This window comes from Trematomus bernacchii, unplaced genomic scaffold (assembly GCF_902827165.1).
Source record: "Trematomus bernacchii unplaced genomic scaffold, fTreBer1.1, whole genome shotgun sequence".
Classification (NCBI taxonomy): domain Eukaryota; kingdom Metazoa; phylum Chordata; class Actinopteri; order Perciformes; family Nototheniidae; genus Trematomus; species Trematomus bernacchii.
This window is the reverse complement of record NW_022987852.1, coordinates 964210-985833: the sequence shown is the minus strand read 5'-3', so window position 1 is coordinate 985833 and position 21624 is coordinate 964210. Positions and strand designations below refer to the sequence as shown.

The following is a 21624-nucleotide window of genomic DNA, read 5'->3' as shown; positions in this document are numbered from 1 at the left end:
TCCTCCTCTCCTCTCCTCTCTCCTCTCCTCTCTCCTCTCTCCTCTCTCCTCTCCTCTCTGATAATCAGACTGTTTCACATCATTGTTGGATGATGATCACAGTTGGAAACATTGAAAAAGCCTCCTGATTGACCCAAATGCAAATTAGGATTTTTTATTTTAGTTCTGTTTGACAAAAACAAAATGTGTACCATAAACCTACAGTTTTGAAGTGTACTTCCACCAAAGTGTACTTCCACCAAAGTGTACTTCCACCAAATAGCACATGGTTATCCCGGTGTTTTCACTTCAGATAATCCATGAGAAATACTGTTATATTTTACGATCCATTACTTCAATTTCAAAAACTAAATTTGGTCATTTCTGACGGGTTTAATAACAATTCAAAGTCAAATGTACTTCTTCAGTTTGAATTATGATTGATCACTTTATTACATTCGTTATCATTCGTTCCCTTATGTTTAGTTACTGGTCGACCTTTTTGGAACTTCTGTTTCTTGACCTTTTCTGTCACTTGTTTTTCATCTCTTTTGTGTTTTTTGCATGTTTTGCAAGTTCTTTGTTTCTTCGTGTGTGTCATAAATACAGAAACAAACTCTTGGTGTCCTGATTTCTTTGAATAACTTATAACGTTATAAAGTGTTTTTCGTGATTCACCTAAGATTAAAACATTTCTGCAGAAAATGTGGTTAATATAATCAGACATTTGAAACACAATGGAATCAAATAAGCAACACATTTACAACGCTTAACGTTTCCATGATTATCTGGTGTTGGCCTGCTGTTTCTTTCTAAATCAGGATCAGGGGGTTTTCATTTCACTTTTTGCAATATTTTATGAATTGGATTGTTTTTAGTATTTTCAGGCATGGCGTGAAACTCAAAGTGGCAAAATATATATATATATAAACCAATGGTTGATCATAATTTAAAAAAAAGTCAAACTTCTTCGTTTCTCCTTTGTGTTATTTGATTGAAGAGGTACTGGAAAATAACCGGGTGAAATAAAAGTGCCCACAATCCTTCTGTGTATTGTTGACTAATGCAAACGGACCACACCGGGTTGAATACTGTTGTCCAGGGTGTGGCACACCCTGGACAACATACATTTGTTGAACACACCTCTTTTTATTGCATTTTAATACTTTAAATACGTTTTAATATTTTGATGGAAACGTTTGCATATTTCTTCAATACCTTCTAGATCATGTGACCTAATGACTCAAAATCAGTGCTGGATAAAATAACTACACTGGCTGCAGAGGACACACCTCTTTTTGTTGCATTTGAATACTTTAAATATGTTATATTAATATTTGTAATGGAAAATGAGCATATTGCTTCAATACCTTCCAGAGAGAGAAACGGCCTCCAGCCTCCATTATTTATTTCCTGCTACATCTTAGCAACAGATGCTTTTTCATCTTGTTCAAGTACACCTTTTTCAGCTCTGGTTTCAACATCCTCCCGGTGTTACGCTCTAAAAAGTGTTGCAGCAGTTTTCATCACTCTCTGAAGAACAAGAAGAAAATATATTTGACCTTTTTATTACTTTACATTCGATGTTTAAGTTTTAAATAAGAGATATTTTTATAATTAAAAAACAAAAGACTGAGATTTTCACCTTTTGTCCTCTTATTTCTTTATTAAGTAAAACCCCAACATATTATTTAGTACAGACATGTGTTAATGTGGCACTCATCTCACATCTTGAAAATAGAAACATAATTCATTACAAACTCAACCCGTTAGCTTTTCTTTTGAATGACTTTTTCTTTGAATGTGTTTGATTTCCTTCTTCAATCAGCCTCCATGGCTCTAAACAGAGACAGGAAGGAGCGCCGCCTAAAGGAACTCCAACATCTACAAACAACTCATGAGAACATGTTCAAGCAACATCCCATCATGTTTTGATTGACAGCTGATCTCTGTGCAGTGAAGACATGAGCAATCAGCTCTGATGGACACACGGTGACTTTAAGAAGTAGAAGAGTTCCTCAAATGACCTTCAGGCTATTTCAGGTTTACACAACTCAGCTGTGGCTCCTTGATTACAAAGCCGAACCCCAGCATGTAGCGGCTCTGAGTGAATGTGGTCTGCTCTCTGTGGAGGAGAGTCATGGTTTCAGAGACGATGCTGTAGAAGGACAGAACACCTGCTCTGTGATCCAGGTACACTCCTACTCTGGAGGACAGAGGACCTGAGACGGGAGTGAGGATACGGTTGTAACAAAATGAATAACTGTTTTGGTAACAAAATAAGGACCAAGATTTGTCATTGAGTCCAAATACACATTCAGGCCCCCCCCCCTGCTCTGCTGATATTCTTGTATGCGACTGCAACACGAACTCTTCCTCCTCTCCGCTCCACCTCCCAGTAACAACGTCCAGTCAGACTCTCTCTACTCAGGACCTGCTCATAAACAGTGAATCTGTCTGGGTGACTAGAATAAGACTGACGTTGTTTCATGAGTGTTGCTTTTCTGCTCCCCTCAGATAATAACAGCTGTGTGTTTGCTGTGTTTGGATCCAGAGTGACTTCCTGTGAATATGTTAAGAACCCAGCTCTGGTGGTGGGCTCTGCTGCTGACAGTAAAACCTCCACTTCAGTCGGTGAGACGTTTGTCCATTCCTCTCTCAGGACGTCCTGTAGTTTGTCTCTGACTGCTGACAGGGCCGCCGTCACGTCCTCAAAGTAGCCTCAGAGGACGGATGTTGATGCTGGAGGAGTGTGTAGGTTTCACTGAGGGCTGACAGTGAGGGGTAGCTGTGCAGAAACTGGTTGTGATCCTCTGTGTGAGACAGCAGCTTCAGCTCAGCGTCTCTCCTCTTCAGCTCAGAGATCTCCTGCTCCAGCTTCTCCTGAAGCTCTTTGACTCGACTCACTTCTCTCTTCTGCTGGGATCTGAGCTGCTGCTTCACATCAGAGCTTCTCTTCTCCATGAGACGGATCAGCTCAGTGAACATCTTCTCACTGTCCTCCACTGCTTTATCAGCAGAGCCATTGACGGCCTCCACCTCCTGCTGAAGCAGCTTCACCTCCTTCTCTCTGTCCTGGATTCTCTGCTGGATGTTTAGTCGACTCCCCTCCAGCTCTCTCTGCCTCTCAGTCCTCTCTGCAGCAGCTGACACCGTGTCGTGGCCTTTGTGTTCGTCCACAGAGCAGAGATAACAGATACACTGCTGATCAGTGCGGCAGAACATCTTCATCACCTCGTCGTGACGAGAGCAGATGTTCTCCTGGAGCTTCTTGGAGGGCTCCACCAACTTGTGTTTTTTAAAGGCAGGCAATTCATAATGAGGCTGGAGGTGTTGGTCACAATAAGATATAAGACACACGAGGCAGGACTTACAGGCTCTCAGTTTCCTCCCAGTGCAGACATCACAGGCCACATCTTCAGCTCCAGCATAGCAGAGATCAGCAGGAGCAGCTTGGAGTCCAGTCTTCTTCAGCTCCTCCACTAAAGCTGCTAGCATGGTGTTCTTCAGCAGGACAGGCCTCGGTGTGAAGCTCTGCCTGCACTGAGGGCAGCTGTGGATCTTCTTCTCATCCTCTCCGTCCCAGAAGCCTTTAATACACTTCATGCAGTAGCTGTGTCCACAGGTAGTAGTCACCGGATCCTTCAGTAGATCCAGACAGATCGAACAAGATAAGAGTTCCCGGTCCAGCTGAACTCCTTTCTGCGCCATTTCACCTCTCAGTAGCAGCGAGTGTCTGAGTTTCACTTCCTGAGAACTGAAACTAGTGTGACAGGTTATCTGAACAGGACGTGTGAGCAGTGAATGTGGCCTATCAGCTTCTGTATGAGGTGTGATTTGTGCCAAAGAACAGATAATTATGAGGTGTGATTTGTGCCAAAGAACAGATAACTATGAGGTGTGATTTGTGCCAAAGAACAGATAACTATGAGGTGTGATTTGTGCCAAAGAACAGATAACTATGAGGTGTGATTTGTGCCAAAGAACAGATATCTATGAGGTGTGATTTGTGCCAAAGAACAGATAACTAAGCTAACTGAGCGGAGAACTGACGTGTCAACGTGCGCCAACGCCTCCATCAATTTTGAATGGGTTGACGTAGAATACAGGCGACGTCACGACGATGTCAGACGTCAGACGTCACGGCGACGTACCATAGGTGCGCTCAAAGTACGCGCTCAAAGTACGCGCTCAAAGTACGCGCTCAAAGTACGCGCTCACGTAGCGGCGGCGTAGCTTAGAAAGCACTATCTTAGATATGCGTGTTGATAACGTACGTGTGGATAAGCGCGTGAATAACGTACGTGTCGCCTCCGTTAGCATTGTATAGCATTATCCTATATAATATTTTTCGAATGATTCCGCTCCTACAGTAGTTTGGAGAGTGTTACAGGTAGCCTACACTTTCTCATCGGCACAGTATTGGTATCAGAAGAGAGGGGAATAATAATTAATAATCATTAGTGTGGGGGAAACTTCTGTGTAGCAATGCATTGGGAGTCACCGACTCAGGAAGGAGACACGGTGAGAGTTGGAGCTTTTGATGTCAAACACTGATGGGTTTATTCAGAGTATCGGCCGGAGGATTCACATCACAAGTCAAAGAGTCAGAGGTTCTGACTTCACGGTAGAGTTGCCACGTCAATTCTGAAGAGCCTCTCTCTATGCTAGACCTTTGAACTGGTTCACAGAGAGTAATCAACATCTCTGAAGGAGTAGACTAAACAGCTGGGAACACTGAACCACCTGCGTCCGACACTCATGGCCTCGAAGATTTCACATCTTATGGCGCATTTCCACTACACGGCCTCGCTCGGCCCCGCTCGGTATGGCTAGGCCTCGTTAGGACTGGCTCACTTTATGCGCATTTCCATTACAGTTTAGGAACTGGGGTAGTATCTATAGTAACGCAGTGTAGGCGGAGCCGTGACGTCATCTTCAATGAGAACCCCAGAAAAACAACACAGCCGTTAGCTGTTAGCACTCAGAGCTCACAGCTCCTCATATATGTTCAGAAACTAGACAAAAGTTAAACAAGTACAAACCACAGACTGCCTGTGTCATGGTGAATACAGTCGCTGCTTTATTTATGTCTGTGTAGGCCGTTGTTGTGAGTGTGGACGGTCAGAGCATATACTGCGTTAGCTTAGCCAATCTCCATTTAGAAAACACGCATTTTAAAAGGTTTTTCGCCCTGCCGTCTGTCTGCAGACTTGACAAAGCATTAATTCATGGTTTTTACTAACCGGTATCAGTATGTTGTTACTTCATCATTTTGAAACGTGTATTACAATTAAATCACGGTCAAATATGTCCATCTTGTTGTAGTTGTAGCCCCCTTGTCAGCGATGCTCTCTCTAGTTTAGCATACTCAGCCCGACTCAGCCTCGTTGTCTCTGGCCCTAGACCCACGATTTTATGAGGCCAGAAAAACTGTGAATTAGGACCCGCCGGCCGGTACTAGGCCAAGTGGAAACGCAACCAAAGACGGGCCGCTGACGTCACAGCCCTCTTAAACCGTGCTCCGCGCTGTAGTGGAAACGCGCCATTAGAGTCCACAAACATCGATAAAGAAGTGCCTCAGCGTTCTCACAACAATTACCATTCGTGCCAGACAAGTTGACCGGTCACAAACTGGTGACAACAACACATATGGCACCAAGGCCTTTCCTTAAAGGAGATAACAGACGTCAGAGTAGATCATAAAACGTCACAGAGCAAAAGGTTAGATATCTAGAAGAATTATTCCTTAACAGTTCCTCTCTTTTTATCATTTTTGATAACCTTAAAACATTAGTCTAATAATAATTCTGGTCAATACTTAAATCAATAGGCGCCTTCAGATTCGAGTGTGGTCTCACCTTACATTCAATTACATCACAAAGTAGAGTAAGATTGAAACATTCACTCACAATGATTGATCCAGGCAATCATAATAGGAACAATTATCTCTCATCAGTGTTTGGAGCATCTTTTGTCAATAAGTACAATAATGAACACACATAAAACACAGATACATAATAGCAAAATATTTGTTTTAAACTAATATCTTTTATCATTTAAACCATTAGTTAATGTCATTTATCAAACTATAAAATCAAAACCAGCAGCAGCTTAAAGATTTGCTTTAAGGCAATCACTAGTCACTACTCTCTCTCTCTCTCTCTCTCTCTCTCTCTCTCTCTCTCTCTCTCTCTCTCTCTCTCGCTCTCTCTCTCTCTCTCTCTCTCTCTCTCTCTCTCTCTCTCTCTCTCTCTCTCTCTCTCTCTCTCTCTCTCGAACAGCTGATTGCTGCACGGCGATCAGCTGTCCCTCCCTCCCTCAAGGTGTGTGTGGGTGTGTCTGTGTCTGTGTGTCTCATTCACTGTCCCTCAGGTTGTAGCATGTTTCGATTGCCAGTTTGTGGCTTGTATGTCTTGTGAACGCAACGCTGGCATGATGTGGCCTGCTGACATGGCCTCTAATAAACACACAGGACTAAAATAATGCGTGTTTAATTCAGCCCAGATGCAGTGACTGCAGGCCAAATCAATTAATGCGGCATATGCAGTGGCGGCTCCAGAGTATTTGTGTTGGGTAATCTATGGTAGGGCTAACCCATACAGTGGTGGGGCTCAAGTCAGTATTTGCAATGTAATTACATACACGCTCCCCCCGACAGTGAAACGCCACGGGTGAGGTTTAGATTATTTCCCTGTCTCAATCCAAATTGAACTGTATGAAATAAAAAGGCACATTTGTCTTGTAGTAAATAAAAAGTGCGACCTGGAGCCAATCCTGCAATTTCCCCACAAGTGAAAGAGTTGACATGCTGAAGACCCAACCCCTGCAGGGGGGTCTGGGGGGATTCTCCCCCAGGAGATTTTTTGAAATACTAACATCAAATACACATTCTGGTACTCTCTTGAGAAGAAAAATAAATGAATCTATTTCTACACATTTAAAAAATAAATGCCATTTTAGTTTTGTGTGACTTTGTTCTGAAAGCTGAACCTGCTGCTCCTCACAGAGAGAAGAGGGAAGAGGCTGTGTGAATTACTTTACATTGTGGATAAGGGTGGATAGCCCCCATTGTTCTGTGTGTCAAAATGAAAGACAGCCCACACACCTATCAATCATCAAACCGTGGGGTCTTATTTCATTACGTGTTGATTTCTATCAACACGTAATGTTGTATCGATGTATAGAGATGTACTACCGCAAAAGTATTCTCCGTCGGGACTTCCTGCAACAACACCACGCCGTTATCGTGATTCTGATTGGTCAGAAGACATTATCAAAGATGTTTTATTGAGAAGACATCACTACGTGACAAAAGTTTTCAAAACCGTTTCTAGTCTTCGGTATTTCCAGACAAGTGGCTACTGAAATCAATCTTACTAACTTCTGTCTGTGCAATTTACTCCGCGCGAGTTGGCGGACTTTATTTTGCTTACTTTAACATCATTTTTCATGGTAGGGCTAAGCCATTTCTTGGTATGGCTGTAGCCTACCCCAGCCATACCCTGGCGCCGCCACTGGGCATATATTGAAGGTGTTCAAAGTTGCACCGGTATGAAGCGCAGTGAGAACCACGCACCTGTCAGACCAGACCTTTATATACAGTCTATGTGTCAGACTAGCGAATGGGCACATTTACATTTCAGGAGAATAATGAAGATGTGATTGGTTGTTCCACTCTCCGTTTCTCACGAGACCAGCGCGCTGCTGTTTACATTAGTGTGGACTGGACCGACTGAAACTGACGGCAAGATTAATTATTGTGGAAGGATGGACCCCCATCCTGCAACAAAAGGCAGCGAAATGTCAACAAAACAGTTTCTCAGTCCAATGCTAAGTTAGTATAGGCCCTGTGTGACTGGAGACTATAAGGCTACACAAAACCCAAACATGTCCTTAATGTTACTCAAGGCAAATATATGTAATATAACCGTTAGACTGCAGCTAACTGTGGGGCTACAAACCCCTCATACTGTGAGTGAATCACTTGAGATGGTTATGTTGTCTAAAGGGGAGACAATCATTATGGTATTAGGCCATGCACATACAGGGTCAACTAAGTGATAAAATAAGTGTTGCATAATATATGTTCTTGAATAATGTTATTTCATAAATAGTTGTTAATGTAATGATTACATGTTCTCCTTATTCAGTTCCACTATCAGATGATGCTGATGGTGATGGCCCTGAGGGAGAGATGCAGAGCTCAGTGGACAGAACTGGCAGGTACAGAGGAAACTGTTTCAATAGGCTATGTCTATGAAAACACTGAACAAAGGAAATGTAATGACAACAGTATAAGCAAGCTATGTTCATGTTCTCTCAATAAGTTACTATAGTTATTGATCACAGTTTAATCCATTTGAGGTCCACCCCCAAATAAAACATGTTCACATGGAAAGGTTCCCAAATACATATGCACACTTTTTTTAACAATATCCTATGTCCATATGTTTCTATTTAAGTAGTAGATTCAAACTGTAGGGCTATCACTACGGGCAGCAACGTTGTAAATATTGACGATACATCCAGCAAAACGCCCCCAAACAAAACTAGTAGTGGCCTGGCTGGGTGTATGATTCCCGGCCTGCTATGGTCCCAGTCCGGCCCTGCTGACACATCACACACCCGTACGCTACACACATTACTGATTAACTGATATCACAATTGAGTTGCTCTCTTTAAATAAATATACTGTAATTGGAAAAGAATCATGTGTGGTGTCCTTGTGTTGTCCGTCCTTGAGCCAGGGCTCCCTGTTGTTGTATGTAGGTTATTCTTGGTTTTAGAATGAATTCAGTAATGGTGTGTGTGTAACACAAACATAATAAATCATTGGATAGTGTTTTTATATAATAGAAATAAAGTAATGTATTAAGACTCAGTGCGAGTTATTACTTTCTTCCTTTACTTGGCATTCTTCAAAAATACACAGACATTGCAGCACATCGTTTCACGTCTTTGTACTTTCTCAGCATTAAAGTGCAATGTGTTGGCGAACCTTTGTTTCCTCCTGACAGCTCACTTAAAGGTATACTCAATTCAATTCAATAGCTTTATTAGCATGACCTCAGTTACATATAGTATTGCCAAAGCTCTGTATAGTTGCAACATCTATACAAAATATATATATATACAATATATATATACTCCCCCTTGTGGCCAAAGGGGGACACAACTCTTGTCTTCAGATGTATGCTTGAGTGCAGCAAAATAGCTTCTCAGACGAGAGGGGTGGCGACGAGAGTGTCACGTTACTTCTCTCGCGGCACAGTTCACGGCATGGTAGGCGACGATCGACACGATTGTCTGCTCAGTGAGTTCGCTCTTTGGCACAAATCACACCTCATACAAATCACACCTCATACTCTTGTGCTTTACCCACATGTTGGTTACACCCCTCCTCCTCAGTGTGGATCTGTCCACCTGCCCGATCTGTACTGCGCATGTGCGAGATGGTCCGCCACTACATACGGCAACTCTACTAGGACACTTGACACAGTGGCTTTTGGCAAAGCAGAAAAAGAACCGAGAGAGATTATTGTTATTACAACGTGACTTCACTATTATTTAACAACTCTTTGTATTGGGTTCTTTTATGTGGGTTTAAATACATTGTCAGAATAAGTGAGACATGGATTTAACTTCTGTTAGACAGCTATATGCCATACATTTTTGCATACATTCACAGTAAATATTTATTCAGTATGATAGCTGTCTAACAGAAGTTAAATCCATGTCTCACTTATTCTGACAATGTATTTAACCCCAAATAAAAGAACCCAATAAAAAGAGTTGTTAAATAATAGTGAAGTCACGTTGTAATAACAATAATCTCTCTCGGTTCTTTTTCTGCTTTGCCAAAAGCCACTGTGTCAAGTGTCCTAGTAGAGTTGCCGTATGTAGTTGTCCAATATGGCGGACCATCTCGCACATGCGCAGTACAGATCGGGCAGGGGGACAGATCGGGTAGTGACACACTGGGGTTGCGGTCGAATAGTCCATTTAGCTTAGGAACCTTCCTAACGGAGTGAAATGACCCGGAAGTCCCTCAGTGGCAGCCATGATAAGAGCCGTACCAATTCTCTAGATCAGGGGTTCCTTTATTGTGCCAAGGACCGGTAGATACATTAAAAAAACAATCGCGTACCGGTTGTCAATTTTAACTGATTTTAATATTTACTCACCACCAGCAGGTAGCAACAGAGGCTAATTGTATGTAACAGCCTGAACAAATACTAGAACAATATGCATCCAAATGTGGTGTGTGTGTGTGTGTGTGTGTGTGTGTGTGTGTGTGTGTGTGTGTGTGTGTGTGTGTGTGTGTGTGTGTGTGTGTGTGTGTGTGTGTGTGGTGTGTGTGTGTGTGTGTGTGTGTGTGTGTGTGGTGTGTGTGTGTGTGTGTGTGTGACACTGGCATTTGTTTTCAGAAGATATTATGATAGTGTCGTTCGTTCCGGTGCACTCCCGACAGCATTTAGCACTGCATCGAGATTAAGATTAAACTAATTTATTTTGGGAACAGCCGCATATATGCCGGTGTCGGACAGACACAAACACACCGAACACTCAGAGCTGAGCTGAGCAGAGCACACACACACATCATGCGCCTTGGTGACTGACTGGACATCTCCTTCATAAAACTAATAAAAGGGGGAGTAATCGGGCAGTTCGATGTGTGTAGATGTGTGTGTAGACTGAGGTGTGTGTAGAGGTGTGTGGTGTGTGTGGTTAACACGTAGCAGCCTGCAGTCACTCTTAAACTGTTCTGATTAAATTAAACACAGCGAAGGCGGTGCGTAAAAAGGCACAGCTCTTTACCGAGTATACGTCCCGCTGCCTCCTGATGCTGCAGCCATGTCATGAAGTGAAGGATGTGCTCCTTCTATAAAGCAGCTGCGGGCAGCAGATACCGTGAGAGTCCCGGCCATTAATCCATAGATCAAGGCAGACTGGTTTACTCTCCTGTTTTGCCAATCCGGTGCTTAAACAAATAGCTCTACACCCCTGGCCGACATGTCCTTAAAATGAAGTCCGAGTTTGAAATATATCTCAAATAATGTATGCACCACCATTTCCCCACATAAACATAACAGTCTGCAATCAAACGGTTGTCTCCTGTGCGCTCCTCTTCCTACTTGGCGCACCGGTAACATGCTCGTGCGCACAAGAGGCTGAGACCTCAGGCTGAGCCGCCGAATCCCTCGGAACATCATAAAAGCCATTTTCAACGGTTTTCTGGTGAAAGATGAACTAGCTACTGGTTGGAATAATATGACTGGTGGCATAGGTGCGAAAATTAAACACTTTTTGAAAAGCATATTATGATAAAATATTTTTATATATTTATAATTCTGCAAATATTACGATAAACTCACAGCTATTTCGCGGCCCGGCAGTAACACCTCTGCGGCCTGGTACCGGTCCGCGGACCGGGGGTTGGGAACCCCTGCTCTAGATGAAAGGAAAGGAGGTTTCAAACTTCCTTTATAACCTCCTTTAGCTTAGGAACCACTGGACCTCCCTAACCGAAAGGAGAGGAGAAAATGCTGCCCCACAATGCCTTGCGGCCGCAGCATTTGCCGTCACACAACAGTCGGCCGTTCACGGAAACAACCGATTATGAACGAGAAATGATATCATGAAAGTTACGGTGCTTATTAAGCTTTTTAAAACGTATGTGGTAAGTTGCCAAAGTGCTTTGTTTTGAACGTTCATCCGTATTATAATCAAAAAGAGAAATATGAACGTTAGTTTTTACTGAAATGATGAAATAAAGTCAACATTTCACAGTCTTTACTGAGCTGTGTGGGGTTTGTTCAACTTTTAAAAGATGTTTGAATGGTGATATACACAGTGATAGATGTTAAGGACTAACGTTTATAATAAATACATTTGTATTGATTTGAAGATCTTTTCATACAATCATACGTATTGGGATCATTTGTATTAATGTGGACCGGAGGGAGAGGGTGACGAGCATAAGTTTCACTTTCCTTTTTTATTTCAATTCCAACTTTGGTCATGAAGAATATGTTTCTCTGTTGTCCCCGTTCATAAAGCATAACAGCATCAGAGCACGGTGCAGAGTCTCTAGATGAGTTTACAGTAGTCCCTCGTTCTTATTAAACATCCATGTTGTAGTCCGCTGTATAGAAAACTGTAGTTTCCATAGTTTCCCCACAGCAGCAGACGCACATTTATGACGTCCGCTGGCGCATCATAAACACGTCGGATAGTGAGAGTGCAGTCGATTCTCTAAAGTACCGCAGTCTCTTCTCCTAAGTCCTTTTGAATTCTCCTATCCACTATCCCTTAACCCCGTGACCTTTCACTCAGAGGTCAAGGAATAGACTATAGGGTTAGAATTTAGGAGCTGATTTTTGGACTATTCGACCGCAACCCAGGAAGAAGAGGGAGGGCTTATCAAACTCTGACTCACTCCAGGAGGAAGAGCAGACACTCTGAACTGTTTCCTCATTTACAAACTGAGCCTCGCTCACAACCTGCTCTACATTTGAAAACAGTCTTCAGCTGTAAAATATCTGTTTTAAATTCAGGCTTTTGTAGCACACGGCTCCACACTCATGGTAGCAGTGGTGTAAGAAGTGCAGGTGTGTTGCAGGTCCTGTGATGGGGGTGGAGCTGAGGAGGCCAATCAGCATGACTGGGGACACCTGGCCGGAGCCGAGGTGCTACTTAAGCCCAGCTGCCCGGAGTCACAGGGCCTTCGTGACTCTCTCCAAGCCCGCCACAGGAAGACTCTCTCCGGGATCCTTTCCCCTCGCCCATCCTCATGTTTCTGGTGTTTTGGAATCGCCACAATAAATGTGCCGTGTTTTTGGAACCCTCGAACGTCTCTCTCTCTCTTCCTGTTGTGGCCTACGAGCCGGTCATAACAATACATTCATGTGTTGTTACAAGTGGAGCAACTTTAACTTTATATGCTGCTGCTGGATCATTTAATCTATAATTATATATCATAGTTTATTGATCTTTTATTTTAGCTAATAATCTGAATTTATAACTAGTACCTAATTTTGTCAAATAATTGTTAAATTGTAGTGGAGTTGAAGTATAAAGTAGCATATCATGGAAATACTCAAGTAAAGTACAAGTACCACAATATTGCACAATACTTGAGTAAATGTACTTCACTACGTTACACCACTGCATGGTAGTAGAGACTTCACTTTAGTCTTCCTTTGATCCTTGGGGCTCATTTTGAGCTCAAGAAAATGATCACATTCAAAATTCTTACAAAGATGTGTTTCTGGTGTTTTATGTTTCTTTGTTGACTACCTAAATAACTATTTAAATAAAACATTAACCCCCCCCCCCATTATACATCCAGAATCCCTATTATGTGACCATCCAAATATAAATCACCATCAAATCGTACTGATAGACATTTGAAAGAAACATCTTTTCGATGTTGTTAAAGGATCATATTATTTCTTAGTACAATTTCTGCGTTTAATAAAAAGCATGTATATTATCAAGGAGAGTAACGGACAGCAGCAGCTCAGTCTGTAGGGACTCGGCTTGGGAACCAGAGGGTGGCCGGTTAGAGTCCAGAACCAATTAGGGAGTGTGGACTGGTACTTGGAGATGTCCCAGTTCACCTCCTGGGCCCTGCTGTGGTGCCCTTGAGCAAGGCAGCTGCCAACTGCTCCTAGTGCTAGGAGGGGTTAAATGCAGAGGTCAAAGGTCACTGTGTACATGTACATGTGTGTGACAAATAAAGTCAAAGTCAACTTTAATGTCAATCTTTCAGTTTGTGTGTACAGAGAGATCGAAATACCATTTCCCACAATCCAGAATACAAAAATACAAATATAGATATGTATACAAATATGTATATCCTATATACACAATCAACAGACACATTTACACATATGCACACATTTAGATAAAAAACACAACAATCAATATATACAAAATAACAGTCACTTCAATACAGTGGAGGTTCTAGACCAATTTGACTGGGGGGGCCAGGCCGGGGCCAGGCTGGGGCCAGGCCGGGGCCAGGCCGGGGCCAGGGCCAGGCCGGGGCCAGGCCGGGGCCAGGCCGGGGCCAGGCCGGGGCCAGGCTGGGGCCAGGCCGGGGCCAGGCTGGGGGGCCAGGCTGGAACCGGGCTGGGGCCAGGCTGGGGCCAGGCTGGGGCCAGGCTGGGGCCAGGCCGGGGCCAGGCTGAGGCACTGGCCCCCGTTGGCCCACCCCTAGAACCGCCCCTGTTGTGGTGGATGTGGGAAATTGTGAGAACTCTGATATCTCCAGCAACATGGGACATTTGGTTCCTGTGAGGACATTTAGTTTACACAACGTAGGGGAGGGGCAAACATACTAAAGCTTGCATAGCATCCGTCTGAACCGTTTCTCTTGGTGCTCTGTGTGGTTTCTCTTATGTCTCTCTCTCAATCCAACATTACCTTTGAAGAAAAGGTTTTTCTCTCAGCAGAGTTTTGTTTTGTCACAGCTCTTTGACAGTGAAAGTGACGAAGAAGAGACAGTGTCTGAGACAGAGGATAATGTTGAGGAGGACTCTGATTATGAGGCTTCCTCCTCTGATGACAGGGACCCCAGAGCAGATGCTCCTGTTGTCTCTCAAACACAAGCAGACACTTTCCAAAACATGTCAAGTTACCATGGTTCCTCTCTTGAACAACGGAGTAGCTTTAGTGCGTCTAATGTCATGAAAATGGTTCCAGGCCTCACCAGATACGCTGTCAGACATGAAGTCAGCATTGGAGCTCTTCATAATACCATCAATGAGAAGGATATACTTGAGATGATGGATTTAGAGGGGGCGCATAGTGGCACAGTTAGAAGGAGTTGGACCCACTTGCAAGCCCACACTTTGTTGCTCATTGTGTCCGGAGTGTACGAATCAAAAGGAGAGGCAACAGCAAGCCTTTGGACTGCTGACACTGGAAGGGCAGTCTGTCCTTATTGACCCCAAACACAACACGTTAGAAGAAATGGAGGAATGTGACCCTCTTTGTCACCAGACACTTTCTTTACGCTGCTGTGGACAATCTTGTAATAATTCCCAAAGATATTGATATTGAACCCCAAACAAATCAAGTTGGTTTCCATCAAACGTAGCCTAGCTTGAATCAAGGTCAAATTCAGATGAATTCACACTGTGGTACAGTCTCAGTACAGTACTGGTAGCACCAAGTCGATAACAGAATCATCAAGCGCCTTCAGGGCTCACAACAAACAGAAGGGCGACATTTCCCCTTCATTTAGTCTCCTAGGCGAAACACGTATACCATGGGTGTTTCTCAATGTCGAGGATGATGGAAATGAAGACTGTCCACACCAACTACGGTTTTGATCACACATGGAATGATTTCCATCCTCATCACCCAGTTTGTGCATCTCGCATAGCTTGTGTTTGGCAACGGAGATATGACATCTTATTGAACCAGGTCACTGTTCAGCTGTTACTCTGTTAACGTGCCTTTGGCCACAAGACACAGATGTACACTTACTGTGAATGAAAGTCCTTGTGTTTGTGATATATGCAACATAATGGTTGACTTTATTAACAACACTGAAAAAAAAGTGGAGTGACATTTACTTAGAAAAACCTCTGTAACAATATTCCACGCAGAAATTGTAAGTAAATTTAACAACCTATATTTCAAGTAAATTCTACTTACAGTTCAGAAGTGTTTCTAACAACAGGTACACAAGTAAACTTTACTGTGCTTTCTGTTTTTGTTATTTAAGTGTACTCACTATTGCATAGTATTTTTTACTTAAATATATAAGTAATATTTACATAATATTTCTTCTTCTATTTAATTTTACTCACTATTGCATAGTATTTTTTACTTAAATATATAAGTAATATTTACATAATATTTCGTCTTCTATTTAAGTGTACTCACTATTGCATAGTATTTTTTACTTAAATATATAAGTAATATTTACATAATATTTCTTCTTCTATTTAAAAGTGTACTCACTATTGCATAGTATTTTTTACTTAAATATATAAGTAATATTTACATAATATGTATTCTACCTTTAACAGCAATACCCTGTTAAATATGGGCATACAAAACATGAAACAATGTACTCTTTAAAACAGCAACTTTATGTTTTGAAACACTGGTACCAGCCAGGACTAAGCAACAGTTTACAATGGTTTAAACATATGCAATCTGGTGCACACAGCACCTACATCGGTGCAGCTAAACAGAATGTTAGAACACTTTTTACCGATAGTCTCAGTGAAGATGAAACATTCTTAAAACAACATTCTCTGGCTGATCCTGAGGACAGAATTCACAGTGATCTATTTCAGTACATCTCAGATAAAATGTCCAATGACATTTACAAAAGTGTCATTTTTATGGAATAGGATTAGGGCCATGCTCAAAACATTAATTATTTTAGTTTTCAAGTCAGAATTCCGACTTAAAAAAAAAAAATCACATGTGGCCCTGATCATATTCAGCACATCTATACAGTACAATGACTTTGCAAGAAAACTAAGTGCAATCACTCATCCCTGACATCCCTTGCTTTTAGTGTTATAGACAGGGGTGCACATAACTGGTACGCAGGTACGCATGCGCGGCAACAATCTGAAATGCGTACCGTCACATGTGTCACAAAGCGCATTTGCGTACCGACGTACATGTGAAGCTTTTCCAGAAGGCGGTTAGATCACCGTGTCTCCGTGTGCACAGACAGGGCAGCTGTTAACGTCGGTCTGTACAGCAGCCCTGCGCTAAAACAACTGATCACAACGTGCACACTCTGTAGCTCCGAAGCTCTGTACTGTACTCCACTACCCCCCCCCCCCCCCCCCCCCCCGTTGACAATCGCCAGAAGTTGGAGTACCAAACACTGACTCCAGGTACTCATCTGAGTACCTCACTGAGAAAGTTGTGTGCACCCCTGGTTATAGAGAATAATTACACAATATGAAGTTGTACAGTGGCCCTGAGAATTCAACGCACTCAAGAAAACATACAAAACACAATCAAATGAAGAAAAAATCTTCACCAATTTGACATGTGCCTCATTGAGCTGCAAATACTCAAAGCACAACAAATGAAACTGTTTCCAGGGGAAACTAAAAAGTGCTGTGTCAAGAACCCCCTAAACAAGGTTTTGAAACATTATCTTAACAATATACAAAACATGTAGTTGTACAAAGTGGGCTCAGGCAAAACATATGAAAAAGGTCACTGTTGCTAGACACCATAAATACCAAGTATTTCCTCTGAACTGCAAGTTGAAGAAACACCTTTGCATACACTTAGGCTACAAGTTTGTTGCACAATGCATGGACTTTTGGAGACATCTTCAGGACATTTAGCTCAAGAAAGAGCTTCTGAAATACCTCAAAAGTGTATTTCATCTTCGGTGGATAACTTAAGTTCATTGCATATATGAAGCCCATGAGCAGAAGGCAAGCCTTTGACACACATCTGCAGTCATCAAGAACCTCACTTCCCTCGATGATGATGGACACATCGGCAGGGCCTTCGTGTGCTGCACTTCCACGGAGGACAACTATTTTCATGACGTGCTCAGCATAGTCCTCTCTGACGATTTCTTTGCTCACATCCTGTCAAAACATGTGAATTGGTGTTGAGATACACTATACTGTACATGTTTTCTTTTAAGTGACTGAATATGCAAAAGGTGATTCATTAGGTTAAAGTGCTGGACAATCAATCAAAATGTTATCGAAACTGCAATATTGCCTACAACAATTTTCAAATCGCAGCAGGTGCGATATTTGTAAAAGGAAAAATGTGTGTCAAAGTAGCATTTTAAATGTAATATTGTCGTGCTGCAGAGATGCCTACACATCATATTCTACAGTCTAAAGAAAACATTTTTGTTTGCTACAAATCCTCGCAAAAATCACACCATGATCATTTAAAAAGGTTTCAATGAAAATGAGAATAATGGTGATCATTTCCTGATATCGCAATTGCAATATCAGTTAAAATAATTGCAATTACATCTTTTTTTTTTAATCGTTCAGCCCTAGTATTTAACTAACTATTGATTTTATAGTTCCTTTCCTTTTGTAGATAAAGACGAGGTAAGTTATGTAGGGAATTTGTAGTCACTTTTTATTTCTTGGTTTAAAAAAGCTGCTCTGTTCCAAGCAGGAAGTAAAAGCTGGTATAGTACTGGATTCAGTTTAGCAAAAATGAGGTGGGATCGGAGGTTTAAAGGCTCAAATCTTCAATTCTACTGAAAACCAAATTATGAATCAGAATGTAAAAAAAGATCATTAGAGAAAGAATGAAAAAAAGAATGAATGGAATAAAGTAAAATGTTTGCTTTTATTTTAAATATATTAAATACCAATTTATTTCATCTAAATGTTAAACTTAATTAAAAAGACATGCCTTTTCCACATACTAGCATGAGTCACTAACCTGTAGAGATATCCATTTACAAATATTGAAGAACAGACAACATGTTTATGGATACAACAATCATCAGAACATTTACCTGGTAGTCTTTGATGAGTTCCTCTGTAGACTCTCCAAGGAACTCCATCAAGCAGCGGATGATGGCATCTCGTCTATCTTCTACATGTAGCTGTTAAAACAGACAAGTACATTATTGTAGAGAGAAAGCAAAAGATGTTGCGTAATGGTCAATTGAACCTGCTACAAAAGAAGGCACCAACTAGGTGCAAGGATGCAAAGCAGGATCAAGCTGTGCATACAAATGAGTTGATAAACATTTAACTTAAAACCATTTACATGTTTTAGCCTGTAGTGCTTTAACAATCCTGTCCTTTTGTTAGATTCAAAGCTACATGTTTTGCACACCCATCTAGTGGAATCTGAAAAAAACACAAATTAATTCAATTCAATCTTTAAACCTCTTGAAACTAAACCATGTTACAAAAACATTTATGTCAACTTAAACTTCTAACAGTACTGAGTTGATCAACTTACTCTGCATTAGCTGTCGAAGACAAAATTGCTGAATGACTCAATTTCCCTTGGTAACCTGTGAAATATATAGAAAGTACATTATAAATTAATTATGTAAATTACAGAACTTACTGTCTTGCAATTTATTGCTTAAATATGAACACATCAATATACATTCAGAGCCATTTTTATCATGTAAAATGTTATTTAAAAAAATAATTCTATCACACATGTATACATACAACTTGTCACTGCATTCAAGGCTAATCAATACGCAAAGTAAAAATAACGTAATAATACTTTTATCCAAAATACAACCCTTCAATACAATGACAGACCTCCGGTTCTTCATAACTGCTTTATCCATAGCTTCTTAACCTCCTTGTGTTTTTCAAATTTGAGTAAATGTATCACTACATTTACTCAGACAGCAGAATTTATACCTCTCTGAGCTCTGCCACACCATCTCCCTTCCTCCGCCACCCAATGCACACTAAACGCTACTTAAAGGCTGTGCTAATCTGCTATTTTTCGACAGTATTTACATTTAGCTTTGTTTGTATGGTGTTGGCTGAAGACTAAGTGTGACCACATAACTTATCGATGTGACTGAAATTTGGTCGGTAACAGATTAAGAATGTTGGTTTTGACGACTTTTTTAATTTACCTAGCCCTACACAATATACAATTATTTGTAAAGTTACCTCCATGGTCAGGTGTCTTGTCTTGCTGTTGTAACTTGATGCTGTTGTACAGTGAGAGGGCACTGTAATTTCAACAGGCTGCTGGAGGAAAACACCAACCATCAAATGAAATGTTGCCTAAGAACAAAAACAAAACTGAAAAGGGAAGGGAACAGATAAGCATGATTAGCTAACATAATGCAAGCACATCTAGTTAGCCCTATATCATTAAAGTCACTGTTACTATAGAAGACATTGCAATTAATATAAAGTAAAAAAGGATGAATATATATATATATATATATATATATATATATATATGAAAGGATGAATATATATGAGACACAGAAATAGTATTGTTATCAGTGGCGGCTGGTCAATAAAGGGCGCCGACCTTTTCCTCCCTAGTGGAAAGTGTTTTGTTTTTCAAATAATGAAATAAATAAAATGAAATGTCACTAATCATCAGAATGTAACTTTAATGTACAATAATGTGTTTTAAACCGTAGGAATACATTCTCTGAGTATGGCGTTATTTTTATCTCTTGTCCTGGGTGGCAGATTACGTCACTTCCGCCGCCTAAAACCCAGGAGCTAATGGTACATTAGCAAAACAAACGCAATTTGTTTGTGTGCAAAAGGTGCACGTTCCCCTCAACTGTTTCAATTGTATTGTTTACTCTCAGTACAGCACCACTTTCCGAACAGGAAATGCACGCTAATACAAAATAAAATCGCAATGACACTTATTATATATATATATTTTTTTTTTTATATAAATAAATAACGATATCTTGTATAGTTACACCCGCTAGACAACAGTGGCGGGTTCGACAAACAACCGTGTTGGCCGGGTGCACCGCGGCGGAGGTGGGGAGGTTCCAGCCCTGAACCTCTACCCCGCTGCGGGACCCGTGGTGGGACCCGTCAGACCGTGCGTCGTCGGCCGGCCGGGAAGGAAGAGACACGCAAAGTGGGGGAAGTCCCCCACCCCAACGCAGCACACCCTCCCGGTCATCAGAGTCGAACCCGCAGTTCGGAAGAACCAACCGCCAGAGCAGCAGAACTAGGCCGTGGGCATGGTGGGTCGCGTTTGCCATTCGATCACAGAGCGGAGAGGAGAAAAATGCAACAAAACATGTCAAAATCTGTTAATATATGGATGAGTGGGAGGGGGGGCTGGACACTGGCCGTGGGGGGACACCCGGACCGGGCAGTGTCCCAGTTAGAAGGAACCGGGTGAAATAGCCAACAAAATAAAAATGAATAGAACCGGGGAAAATGTGAAAAAAAGTGTCCGAAAATAGGCACTCGTGAGGCGGGGAGAGTCCCCTGTCAACTCCCGTTACATTCCTCCATGGTATCATTTGAGCGAAAAATGGCTTTTACGAGAACCAGGCTGGGGGGGTCAAAAGGGCTTGACCAAGGCCGACCCAAAGTGCATGGTGAGCGGACTCATCACCTCCGTGATGAGTCCTTCGGGGGGCCGGGAAAAAAACGTGTTCAGGATCGTCACTTCCTGTACTGCAGGAATCTTCAATAGCCGCGTTCACACCGGAACATCAGCCGTTAGCTGTTAGCACTCAGAGCTCACAGCTCCTCATATTTGTTCAGAAACTAGACAAAAGTGAAACAAGTACAAAACGCAGACTTGTCAAAGCATTAATTCATGGTTTTTACTAACCGGTATCAGTATGTTGTTACGGGCCGGGTCAAACCAAACTGTGCTAAGTGCTGCACTGGAAAAGCGCCAACAGTGAATCCATCGAGGCAAACACACAGACACACTTACCTTTTAAATCGCGCTGTTCATATTTAATTGGAAATATAATATTCCTTGACCACTTTGTCCTTCTCTAGGCTGCAGTGAAACTGACCGCATCACGTAGCGTCGCACATACTGTTGAGTATTTCTTTTGTCGAGCTGGAGCCATGAACACCCCCCTCTCCCGAAATAAAAAACTATTCAAATTTTTAAAAGTGCGCCATAGTTTCCATTATAAACGGCGAATGTTGTCGTAGCCGA

At 41.9% G+C, this 21624-nt stretch overlaps 1 protein-coding gene across 1 annotated transcript in view; it reads left to right on the top strand.

The window, feature by feature from the left end:
- g2e3 (G2/M-phase specific E3 ubiquitin protein ligase) overlaps positions 1-14177 on the top strand; it is a 26319-nt gene extending 12142 nt beyond the window's left edge. The window contains exon 7 of the mRNA XM_034113459.1: positions 13978-14177. Coding sequence (XP_033969350.1) covers positions 13978-14177 — 200 coding nt within the window. The remainder of the gene's footprint in view (positions 1-13977) is intronic.
- The last annotated feature ends 7447 nt before the right edge of the window (positions 14178-21624 follow it).